This window comes from Fundulus heteroclitus, unplaced genomic scaffold (genome assembly GCF_011125445.2).
Source record: "Fundulus heteroclitus isolate FHET01 unplaced genomic scaffold, MU-UCD_Fhet_4.1 scaffold_65, whole genome shotgun sequence".
Lineage (NCBI taxonomy): Eukaryota > Metazoa > Chordata > Actinopteri > Cyprinodontiformes > Fundulidae > Fundulus > Fundulus heteroclitus.
Window position 1 is genome coordinate 1,499,913 of NW_023397088.1, and position 13,047 is coordinate 1,512,959.

Consider the following 13,047-nt stretch of genomic DNA (forward strand, 5'->3'; position numbering starts at 1 on the left):
AATATCATTGGCTAAAAGCCCTGTCAGTCATCCTAAAGCGTTAAACACTTTAGTTGCAGCTTGTGTACTTTTATAGCTTAATACAGCATTTATAGTTCATTACTCTTTATTCTTTAAGGCTCCTAAATAATATGGGCTACAATTATGTCACAGTATTTGCTGCAGAACTGCTAAACAAGGTTATAGACTTCCTTATTACCAGTTACCATTTTTATTTCTCTGAACCATTTTTAGTCCAAGCTGAAGTGGATAATACTGAATAAGTCAAAATGTTTGGTTGTTCATTACACCGTCCCCCAGCAGAATACAACAATGGTTGATCAGGTGGAGTGGAACGCTCTGCTACCTGGAGGGGGTGGAGTGTGAAGTGCCTCCTTGAGATTTAAAGAGACGGCACCAAAACGAGTTGCTCTGAGATGCACCTCAGAATAAGGGTAAAAAAGGAAAATGTGTGGATACATTACATGAGGAATTCAGACCAAAACATTACAGTTCCACTTTATATAGAGCAGAACTGAATGATTTAAACGTGAAAAGGAAGAACTGAAAAGTATGATATGTCCCTGTTTAAAGTTGCTATACAGGCTGCAAATCAGGTTTAGGTTTCCTCTTGAATCTTTAGTCTTAACCTTCAGATGTGGTTAAGACTAAAGTTTATGTGTTGTCGTTAAATGTTTTTTTTTATTTGATTCAAATACATCCGTCTTACCATCTCAGTTTATTTGAATAAAACCTTTTACTGGTCTCCCCCCACCAGGAGACTGATCTCTCCAAGCTGTGGTAAGCCACTGTAATCTTTGTTCGAATGTTGATACAACTATTATAGAAATGTTTTATTCTGTAGAATCTGTCCCTACGTTTTCTTTTATCTGCTGATTCAGGTCACTTTGTGTCAAACAGAGGATTAAACTTTGGAGTGTTATAAAGATTTATGTTTACGACATCATGGCTTCCTTTCAGGACCTCAGTGAACTGTACGGGATCCTGTTACTGATAAAATTCGGATCCATTTCAATCCATCCAAGTCATCCAACAAGTACAGACCTTGTTTTGCTCCCATCAGTCTTTTAAACTTTAGTATTTAACTGTATGAATGTTGAAAGTGTGTTTGGTTTCTCCTGTCTTTTTACTGCTGGCTGTAAAACACAATCGCCCCCTAGGATAATAAATGTACATTGGACCTTGAACCTTGAAGTAGGATTGGCAGCATGAAGGTGGATGTTTACCTCAGAGGAAAAAGGAGAGAAAGAAGAAGTGACAGCAGTCACATCCAGACTTAAAAACCCAGAAGTTTAAATCTGACCTCAGTGTTTTACAGCTCAGTTCACTGATACAAAGAGAAGAAGAAATGAAAAGAAAGGTGTTTAAACACAGGTAAACCTTGACAGGTGGGCGGAGCCTCAGGTGAGTCAGTGATAGTCAGGTATCAGATCAGGAGAGACGGGTTCAGAGTCCGTTTAGTAGCAGAACAGAACAAAGAGAATATCCTGGGTCAGGGTTAGTGTTTCCATTCAGTGGATTTAATCTTTGTGAACTGTGGAAGGATCTAAAGGAGAACAGAGCAGAACCTCCAGGATCCAGTTGTCAGTCTATGAGGAGTGGCTGGTCCAGAGATTAAACCTACAGACTTCAGTAAATAACCTGGACCTTCAGAATCAGAGTAAGAACCCAGTTTCTAACTGATTTATGTTACTCTGTAGAGATATAATAAAATATTGTCTGTTTGGTGTTGTTTTGTGTATTAAGCTAAAGTCATTTTTCTTTTTAACTTAAAGCTAAATAATCATGAAGGATGTTAGAAGAATGAACCACAGGAGGTTCTAAACTGGGAACAAGTGGGTGGTGGATTGATCCAACATATTGATAATATTGATACCATGTCTATATCGGATCGATACCATCATGGTGAGGCTGATACTTTATTTTCAGATTCTCTCTCACTGTTAGGGTTTCATCAAAGAGGTGACAGGCAAACCCTGTTTTAGGTTTTAACAAAATAAACTAAAGAGAAAAAAATCACAAAAACATCGAAATGTCAGAAATTTAATGTCAACTTTAAATGTTAATAAGAATCGGAAACATTAGACTCACCTCGACGCACCGCTCTGGCTCCGGAACCAGTCTCCTTGAGAGGGGCTGGACATTCTTCCACTCTGGAGTTGCCCATAGTGAGAGGCGCCGAGCTGGGGTTGGCATACTTGTTGCCCCCCATCTCGGTGCCTGCACGTTGGGGTTTTCCCCGGTGAACGAGAGGGTGGCCTCCCTCCGCATTCGTGTGGGGGGACGGGTTCTGACTGTTGTTTGCGCTTATGCGCCAAACAGCAGTTCAGATTACCCACCCTTTTTGGAGTCCTTGGAAGGGGTACTGGAGAGTGCCCCTCCTGGGGACTCCCTCGTTTTGCTGGGGGACTTTAACGCTCACGTGGGCAATGACAGTGGGACCTGGAGGGGCGTGGTTGGGAGGAATGGCCCACCTGATCTGAACTCGAGTGGTGTTTTGTTGTTGGACTTCTGTGCTCGTCATGGATTGTCCATCACAAACACCATGTTCAAGCATAAGGGTGTCCATATGTGCTCTTGGCACCAGGACACCCTAGGTCGCAGTTCAATGATCGACTTTGTTGTCGTTTCATCTGACCTGCGGCCGCATGTCTTGGACACTCGGGTGAAGAGAGGGGCGGAGCTCTCCACCGACCACTACCTGGTGGTGAGTTGGCTCCGATGGCGGGGGAGGAAGCCGGTCCGACCGGGCAGGCCCAAACGCACTGTGAGGGTTTGCTGGGAACGTCTGGCGGAGTCCCCTGTGAGGCGGAGCTTTAACTCCCACCTCCGGGAGAACTTTAAACACGTCCCGAGGGAGGCGGGGGACATTGAGTCTGAATGGACCATGTTCCACGCCTCTATTGCTGAGGCGGCTAGTCGGAGCTGTGGCCGCAAGGTTGTCGGTGCATGTCGTGGCGGCAACCCTCGAACCCGCTGGTGGACACCAGCGATGAGGGAAGCCGTCAAGCTGAAGAAGGAGTCCTATCGGGCTTTTTTGGCCTGTGGGACTCCGGAAGCAGCTGATGTGTACCGGCAGTCGAAGCGGCAGGCGGCTCGGCTGGTCGCCGAGGCAAAAACTCGGGTGTGGGAAGAGTTCGGAGAGGCCATGGAGAAAGACTTCCGTACGGCTTCGAAGCGATTCTGGTCCACCATCCGGCGTCTCAGGAGGGGGAAGCAGTGCAGTACCAACACTGTTTACAGTGGGGGTGGTGTGCTACTGACCTCGACTCGGGACGTCGTGCGTCGGTGGGCGGAATACTTCGAAGACCTCCTTAATCCCACCAACACGTCTTCCATTGAGGAAGCAGAGCCTGAGGACTCTGGGTCGGGTTCTCCCATCTCTGGTGCTGAGGTTGCCGAGGTTGTTAAAAAGCTCCTCGGTGGCAAGGCTCCGGGGGTGGATGAGATTCGCCCTGAGTACCTTAAGGCTCTGGATGTTGTGGGGCTGTGTTGGTTAACGCGGCTCTGCAACATTGCGTGGACATCGGGGGCAGTTCCCCTGGATTGGCAGACTGGGGTGGTGGTCCCCCTATTTAAAAAGGGGGACCGGAGGGTGTGTTCCAACTACAGAGGAATCACACTCTTAAGCCTCCCTGGTAAGGTCTATTCAGGGGTTCTGGAAAGGAGGGTCCGTCGGATAGTCGAATCTCGGATTCAGGAAGAGCAGTGTGGTTTTCGTCCTGGCCGTGGAACACTGGACCAGCTCTATACCCTCAGCAGGATTCTTGAGGGGGCATGGGAGTTTGCCCAACCAGTCTACATGTGCTTTGTGGATCTGGAGAAGGCATTCGACCGTGTCCCCCGAGGGATCCTGTGGGGGGTACTCCGGGAGTATGGAGTACCGGACCCTTTAATAAGGGCTGTCAGGTCTCTGTACGACCGGTGTCAGAGTCTGGTCCGCATTGCCGGCAGTAAGTCGGACTCGTTTCCGGTGAGAGTTGGACTCCGCCAAGGCTGCCCTTTGTCACCGATTCTGTTCATAACTTTTATGGACAGAATTTCTAGGCGCAGCCAAGGTGTTGAGGGGATCCGCTTTGGTGGCCTTAGGATTGCGTCTCTGCTATTCGCGGATGACGTGGTCCTATTGGCTTCATCAGGGCGTGATCTACAGCTCTCACTGGAGCGGTTCGCAGCCGAGTGCGAAGCGGCCGGGATGAAAATCAGTGCCTCCAAATCCGAGACCATGGTCTTGAACCGGAAAAGGGTAGAGTGCCTTCTCCGGGTTGGGGAGGATGTGCTGCCCCTAGTGGAGGAGTTCAAGTATCTTGGGGTCTTGTTCATGAATGAGGGGAAGATGGAGCGGGAGATCGACAGGCGGATTGGTGCAGCGTCTGCTGTGAAGCGGGCGCTGTACCGATCCGTTGTGGTGAAGAGAGAGCTGAGCCAAAAGGCGAAGCTCTCGATTTACCGGTCGATCTACGTTCCTACCCTCATCTATGGTCACGAGCTTTGGGTCGTGACCGAAAGAACGAGATCCCGGATACAAGCGGCTGAAATGAGTTTTCTCCGTAGTGTGTCTGGGCTCTCCCTTAGAGATAGGGTGAGGAGCTCAGTCATCCGGGGAGGACTCAGAGTAGAGCCGCTGCTCCTCCACGTCGAGAGGAGCCAGTTGAGGTGGCTCGGGCATCTGGTCAGGATGCCTCCTGGACGCCTCCCTGGAGAGGTGTTCCGGGCACGTCCCACCGGGAGGAGGCCCAGGGGAAGACCCAGGACACGCTGGAGGGACTATGTCTCCCGGCTGGCCTGGGAACGCCTTGGGGTTCCTCCTGAGGAGCTGGCCCAAGTGGCCGGGGAGAGGGACGTCTGGGCCTCCCTACTGAAGCTGCTACCCCCGCGACCCGACCCCGGATAAGCGGAAGACAACGGACGGACGGACGGAACATTAGCCCTGTATTGGATTGATACCAAAATATCCAGTATTGCACAACTCTGCTTTAAGCTCTGCTTTATTTACTGGGAAAACCAGACCCAGGTGATCCAAACAGGCTGATGACCCAGCAGGTTAACTGAGGATCTGATACTCAGAAAAAAAAGGTTAACAGTTAAAAGCAGCACAAGAGGACTTGGGTCGTCTCACTTGTTCTAAGGTTCTGTTTCATGGTCCGTTCGTGTGTTCTGTTCTTTAATGACGGCCACATCAGCTCCTCAGACCAGATCAACAGCTTTAGTTCTGCTATCAGGGACCAGATCCTCTGCTCTCCACCTTCTCAGACTAGATGTGATCAATCGGACCGTGTCCAGAACTTTCTGGGCTTTGTAGTATTAGTAGTGTATACTATAGAAGTAATTTGTAGGATAATTAATATAAATCTGATTTCATCAGCTCCATTAAACTGTGTCATGAGCCTGTAGTCCTGCAGGTGTTGGTTGGACCAATGTGATCCAGACCAGTAGAACCCGGTTATTAAGATAATGTTCAGTTTGGTCCAACAGAACCGTCTGAATGTTTCACTCTGGATCTTTAAACCTTCTCCTTCTCAGCAGGTCATATTTCACTTGATTCCCAAAAAAATATTCTAAGTTGTCTATGAAATGCAGATGAATGTTTTTGTCCTGACATCTTTTCAACAGCTCACTGATGACAGATTGTAGATCTGGAAGCCTGTTTTATGAAGAAAAAACTGATAAATACATGAGAAAATATGAAAATAAAACAGAGAATTCAGCATTTCTGGAAAGCATTTGAGGCTTTTTCCATTTTTAACCACAGGTAATGACTTCTGCACAGATTAATGAACGCACCTTTCTCCACCAGTCATGTTCAACAACATTAATGGTATTTCATGGCGGCAGCAGCTCCACATACACCAGTTACGTCACGTTTGCTTTGCTGCTTTTGGATCCAAGTAAATTTGCAGCTTTGAAGCTGCTACAGTCCTGATCAATGGAGAAAACAGAGGTCGGCAGTCAAGCTATTATAACTGGAACAAAATCCAGATTATCTCACAGAAACTCAGGATCCCAACACTTAACATCTGCAAATGCAGAAATCAGTTTGTTCTCTATCAGAAACATAATTTAGAGGCAATGAGGACTAATAAAGACAAAAAAGTACAAACGTATAAAAGACGTTCAAGCCGACAGCGTAGGATTTAAATGTTTTATTATTAAATGTGCGATAGTGGCAAAAGGGGCAGGTTGGCAGGAAGAGGAAATTCTGAGCGGTTCTGACTCTCAGCAGAGGAACCAGCAGAACATCTTCCTCTAAAGGAGGTCTGGACCTGAAAGGTTTCAGAAGCGCTGCTTTAACTGAAGGCTCTCTAACAGGAGCCGGCTCCAACATGTGAGCGGGCCGCTGTGTTCAGAACCAACACATCAGAACTTCAGAGGAAATGTTCCCTCCTTCATTCACTACATCTGACCTCACTCTGGATGTTTCTACAGACCTGGAACATGATTCCAGTTTAGACCTGAAAAGGTTTCACACTCAGTTTTAGCTTCATTTTCTAAATAAACCAGAACTTTTCCAGATGGTTCTGAGGAGATCAGCCAGCAGACATCAGGAGGTGCATGAAGTAGTGAAGGAGAGGACAATCCAGACCCAGATGGTACCTGCTGAACTCAGGTTCCTCTGGTCCTCTACACACATGATGGGAATCAGCTTTCTGCTTTACAGACACTGACTGGACCTGAACCACTGGGAACTGACTGGTTCTGGTTTCTCTCTCAGGCTGACTGAAGTCCAGAAGATGGAGGATTATGATCTAAAGGAGGACAGAGCAGAACCTCCAGGATCCAGCTGTCCGTCTATGAGGAGTGACTGGTCCAAAGATCACAATCCAGTCTTCAGTGCTGAACCTGGACCCTCAGACTCAGAGTAAGAAACCAGTTTCTAACTGATGGATGTGACTCTGCAGAGAAATAAAAATATAATATTGAATCAGTCTTCAGTTCATAAATTAAAAGTAAATTACTTCTTATATTAGCTTAACTTACAGCTACATAATCATAAGCTGTTAGTCAATAAACCAGTAGTATTCATTGGCCTGGTTATACACACATGTACAATAGTCTTGGTCTCATTGGCTGTAGGTATAATTGTTGGGATTTAAATGTGTTTTTATATGCATGTTGATTAAATTGTTTAAATATTAAGTTTAGGGCTTTATAAACTCACAAGTAAAGCTAGAATTTGGAGGGTTATGTATGTTAAGATCTAAAGGAAGGAGAACGAGCGTGATTACATGTTTTACTTCTTCAGAACAGGAGCTGGACTGCTGGCAGCCAATCAGAGCAGCTGTGCTCCAGGTGAGACTGAACATCTCCAATCAGAACTTCCTTCTATCGTCTCTGTTGAACTAATTCCACGTCTTTAGTTGGGATTTGGAAATTAAAGTGTTTAAAGTCTTTCTGTGATCAATTATTTCCCCTGAATCTCTGGATTTCCAGCTGTTGTAAATGTAACATCTGTGTTCAACCCAACAACCTATTGGGTTTGCTTTGAAGTGGTTCTGATTTCAGCCCTTTGTGCTAAATGCATTAAAACTGAACATCTCCTTAAAGCTGCTGCTCATTTTGATGCATGGAAACAAAAAGGTGGAGAAAACAACCTGCTGCACTGCTGCTTTACAGAAAGAGGGAAGGAAAGTCTGAGAGACAGAAACCTTTATTTACTCTGACAATAGATCCCAGATTACAGGAGATATATTTGTAGAAACATGGAATATTTCTGTCTGCTGTTTACTTCTAAAGGGCCAAATCAGTCCCATGTCATTTCTTATCTGTAATTATTCTTTAAAAACATCCAATCCAGTCTCTGAGTGAGAAAAGCATCTGAAATGTGAACACTACCTGATCCAATGAGCTGTTTCTCTGGCAGATTAGAGCATTTCCTCCAGATTTCCTTCATTAAGGCTGAAAATGCTGCCAGGAAACATTTTCTGTCTCTCTGCCTCTTCTGTAGCTGCTGTGTTTGTGGGAGAAGGTCAGATAGAAACAGAGAAATGAGGACAATGGTGACCTGATGCTAAAGAGTTCATGTTGCTGAAAGCTGCTGCATGTTTCTGTCAGCATTTCTTCATCTGATCTGCTTTGTGAATCAGATCCTGACAGTGAACAGATACTGGCCACAAAGCAGAGGCAGAACTCTGCTGTCTGACCATCTAACAAGGTTCTGCTTCTAAGGATGGATCCCATTGGTTAGCATCACATCATGTGAACTAAGAGACCTTCTAATGATGACACCTCCTGATGTTCCAGATGTTTCTGCTCCAACTTCATCACTAAATCATGTTTTTCCTTCAGTTGTCTTTTCTTCTCTGTTCCAGCAGATGTTGGTCTGCAGGAGGTTCTAGAGGAACATAAGATCAGTCTGAGGAGGAGATGTGAACGTGTGACTGAAGGAAGTGATGAACCAGGAAGTAGAACCCTCCTCAACAGGATCTACACTGATCTCTACATCACAGAGGGACAGAGTGAAGAGGTTAATACCCAACATGAGGTGAAGCAGCTGGAGAGAGCTTCCAGGATCCAGAACCTCCATGACTCTCCAATCAGGTGCCACGACATCTTTAAAGCCTCACCTGACCAACATGGACCAATCAGAGTGGTTCTGACCAACGGCGTCGCTGGTGTTGGAAAAACCTTCTCAGTGCAGAAGTTCACTCTGGACTGGGCCGAGGGCTTGGAGAACCAAGATGTCCGTGTGGTGGTTCTGCTGTCGTTCAGGGAGCTGAACCTGATCAGAGGTGAGCAGCACAGTCTTCTCACGCTGCTCCATGTTTTCCATCCAACCCTCCAGAAGCTCCCAGCAGAGCAGCTGGCTGCCCACAAACTTCTCTTCATCTTTGACGGCCTGGATGAAAGCAGACTTTCTCTGGACTTCAACCACAGTCGGCTTGTTTCTGACGTCACACAGAAGTCATCAGTCGACGTTCTGCTGACAAACCTCATCAAGGGGAACCTGCTTCCCTCGGCTCTGGTCTGGATCACCTCCAGACCTGCAGCGGCCAATCAGATCCCTCCTTCATGTGTTGCCAGGGTAACAGAGGTACGAGGCTTCACCGACGCCCAGAAGGAGGAGTACTTCAGGAGGAGGTTCAGTGATGAAGAGCTGTCCAGCAGAATCATCTCCCACATCAAGACCTCCAGGAGCCTCCACATCATGTGTGGAATCCCAGTCTTCTGCTGGATCACTGCTACGGTTCTGGAGAACATGTTGACCACAGAGCAGAGAGGAGAGCTGCCCAAGACCATGACTGACATGTACTCTCACTTCCTGCTGGTCCAGACCAGGAGGAAGAACAACAAGTACCATGAGGGACATGAGCGGAGTCACAATAAGCTTACACGCTTCCAGCTGGTCTGGAAAAGGTGGAAGAAGAACAAGTACCATGAAGGACATGGGAGGAGTCCACAGGAGCTGATGGAGGCTTACAGGGAAGTTCTCCTGAAGCTGGGGAGGCTGGCGTTAGAACAACTGGAGAAAGGAAACATCATGTTCTACCAAAAAGACCTGGAGCAGTGTGGTCTGGATGTCACAGAGGCCTCGGTGTACTCAGGAGTTTGTACAGAGATCTTCAAGAGAGAGAGTGTGATCTTCCAGAAAGCAGTCTACTGCTTTGTTCATCTGAGCATTCAGGAGTTTCTGGCTGCAGTCTACATGTTCCACTGCTTCACCAGCAGGAACACAGAGGTGATGGAGAACTTCCTGGAGGAAGATGACATAGATAATTACTCTCTGGAGGATTTCCTGAAGGGAATCGTGTATAAATCCCTCTTCAGTGAAAATGGCCACCTGGACCTGTTTGCTCGCTTCCTTCATGGCCTCTCTGTGGAGTCCAACCAGAGACTCTTAGGAGGCCTGCTGGGTCAGACAGAGAACAGTCCAGAAACCATCCAGAGAGTCATCAACAACCTGAAGGAGATGAACACTGATTATATCTCTCCAGACAGAAGCATCAACATCTTCCACTGTCTGATGGAGATGAAGGACCTCTCAGTTTATCAGGAGATCCAACAGTTCCTGAAATCAGAGAACAGATCAGAGAAGCTCTCTTTGATCCAGTGTTCAGCTCTGGCCTTCATGCTGCAGATGTCAGAGGAGGTTCTGGATGAGTTGGACCTGGAGAAGTACAACACAACAGAAGCAGGACGACTGAGACTTATTCCAGCTGTGAGGAACTGCAGAAAGGCTCGGTGAGTCCAGATGTCTTCATTGAGTGATGCTGATTCAGCACTATTGTCATCCTGTTTATTCTTCATTATTCAAGTTGCTTCTGGACGTTTTTGGGTCTTTAACTACAAACATTTTATCTCTCTGTCCTCTGCAGGACGTTCATTATTTCCTTGCTTCCTTCCTCTCTAATCCATTCATCCTCACCTTATCTCTACTCATCTGTTCTCCTCACATCTCTTCATCCTCCCAGTTTAATGTTCTTCATCCCCTCATTATTGCATTCTTCCCTCTTCTACCTTCCACAGCTTCCTCCTCAAGCCACCTTCAACCTGCTCCTCTTTCTGCATCTCTTTTGTCTAATCTACCTGCTCCATCCTGTTCTGGTCTCCTACATCTGGGGTCCCCACAGTGGATCATTTCATGTGGAGTGAGGGAAGTGATGTTAGAAACCATCACAGGTTTGACATCAGTGACCTTGGCTGAGTTAAAGGAGGGAACAAGGCTTCACTCTCTGCTGATCTCACTGCTCTGCAGCTTTCAGATCTCCAGAGTTGATCACGTCTGTGGAGAGAAGTTATGACATTATTATAGCAACATAAGAGCTGTATGATATTTATATTCATCAATCATTTATATAACCCTTTGCATGACTAATAAAGAGGACCAAAGTGCTTTACAATAAAACATACTGAAGTGAACAAAGTGAAGCATAAAATTGTTTGCCATTACCCACTGTTTTAATTTATTTAATGTTTAATAAATAACTCTTGGTCTGTTAAGTATTGTCCAGTGAATATCAGCCCAAACAGCTGATATAACAAATAGTTGAAATGAATTATTCGAGCACTGGCGATCTTTTAACAGCAAACTCTGCATAGACATAGAATAGAGTGACAACTTCTCTTCAAGAAGTTGTCAACATTTGATACCTGTTTCAATCCATGCACAATGCAAATCCTGAATTAATCAACATTATTAGATAAGATAACATTTTAAAGAATGATTTGCTCAGTAGAAATCAATCTTTAGGACACTTGATTTTATTAATGCAATCATTCCTCCTGGAAGTTAGGTGGCGTTGTAGCGATCGGTCACTTGATGGGTTAACCCTAAAGTTATACATAACACCATTAAATCAAATTAATGTTCCATATTAATGTGGAAATAATGCTCATAGCGCTATCGAATGATGACAGAGTGAAACAAAAAACAAGCATTATGTGTAATGAATTTGCTTTGAGTGAACCCAACATTCAGCCAGACTTGGAGCTGCGCTCAAAAACGGTTTTATTTTACAGACTTGAAAGGGGAAAAAACAGGGAAAAAAACTGAGTCCAAACTCGACCGGGCTGGTTAAATGATGATAAGCAGACACAACAGGGAAGGGAGGTACACCGGTCAGAACAGAGTCCAAGGCACACAATCCAGAGTAACCAGGTTCCAGGCTCCAGAGACAGACAGGGCAGGTTCCAGACGGGTAGACAGGACCAAACAGGATCAGTGAGGCTCAGAGACAGAAGGGAGAGACAGGTCGGGCAATAAACGGGCAAACAGGCAGGGACACAGAATAAATGGAAAGCTGGGAGGCTCTTACCCTTGGCTTGAGAAGAGACGTTCTGGCAAAGTGCAGAGAACTGAGGCAGGTATGAATAGGCGGGCGGACAGGTGAGCACGGAGGGACTAATGAACCAAAACCAGGTGGAAGTGATCAAGGAGGGGAGAACTAAAAAGCTGACAGGACAAGTGGACAGGAACAGAAACTACCCCAGATTTAATAAGAACAGAAACAACCCTGAAGTACAAACCTAAAACAGAAGATAAAGGTAAGACTAAAACTTAATAAATAACAGGATAAACTAAAACAGTAAACAAGCTAAACAAGAATCTAGACAAAACAGAACTCAAAGCAGCCAGAGAGCCAAAGGCAGGAGAGTGAAAATAACTTAATCTAATAACATAAACCAGAACAGAACCTGTTGAGAATTAAAAATATATCTTAGTTGGGGTTACTGAGTAAAGCAGAGTGGGGCCTATCCCTTCCTGCTCCAGCGTAAGATAAACATGGAGTTTTATTGCCCTGAGGGGGGGGGTCAGAAGGAGAGGGGGTCAGTCATCCTCCCTCTGAGCTTGCAGGAGGAGTTTTAAAGTTGATAAAAGGAATGTCTTGGTAAAACTTACTTCAGACAGACAGACTTATCCACCGGTGAGAACAACATCTTGTAATGGTATGTACTCTGTCTCCATATTTAATTTCTATGAATTAAATATGTATTCAAACCGTTCTACCTCTGATCAATGATTCCTTATTTTATTGTCAAATCTTAAATCGGGGTAAAAATGGGCCTTTAGTAGCGAAGCAGGATTAGGCCAATAATACATAAATCACAAACCCAAAGTATTACATTATGTTTAAAATTAATCAAAGTTATGTTGACTCGGTGGTAGCACTAATGTTATCCGGAAAGCTAATGCTAGCGGACTTTTGGAGCTAATTAAAAAATATTTATAAGCTTTATTTAGTCATGATGAGCAGACTGGACAACACAGACATTAATGTCCCATCGTGTATAAACACTTCTGGAAATAAAGTTTGTTACAACTGTTAAAACAAACTCAAACCACATCAGCAAAGCTTGGTTTCAGGAATGCTAGCAGGACCTATTCTAAAACATGGTGAAAACACATTAAGTAAGCCATTCTGAACTTTCCCTCTTTACTTCTCTGCCATTTGAAATCCTTGTCAATTATTACTCCTAAGTTTTTAACAAAACGGTTTAATTTAATAATAGATACTTTATTCATCTCACAATGGAGAAATTTACTTCTGCATTTAACCATTGGGGAGCAGTGGGCTGCCACTGTGGGGCGACCGGGGAGCAAACATGGAT

At 45.3% G+C, this 13,047-nt stretch overlaps 2 protein-coding genes across 2 annotated transcripts in view; both read left to right on the forward strand.

Moving 5' to 3' along the window:
- LOC105923771 overlaps positions 1–13,047 on the forward strand; it is a gene marked incomplete at its 3' end in the record, with an annotated part of 780,934 nt that overhangs the window by 446,340 nt on the left and 321,547 nt on the right. The window lies entirely within an intron of this gene.
- Positions 6,220–13,047, forward strand: part of LOC118561498 (NLR family CARD domain-containing protein 3-like) — a 31,028-nt gene continuing 24,200 nt past the window's right edge. Inside the window, exons 1-5 of the mRNA XM_036133635.1 lie at positions 6,220–6,859; positions 7,244–7,290; positions 8,085–8,180; positions 8,313–9,314; positions 9,381–10,179. Of these exons, the coding sequence (XP_035989528.1) occupies positions 8,168–8,180; positions 8,313–9,314; positions 9,381–10,179 (1,814 nt within the window). The 5' untranslated portion in view covers positions 6,220–6,859; positions 7,244–7,290; positions 8,085–8,167. The remainder of the gene's footprint in view (positions 6,860–7,243; positions 7,291–8,084; positions 8,181–8,312; positions 9,315–9,380; positions 10,180–13,047) is intronic.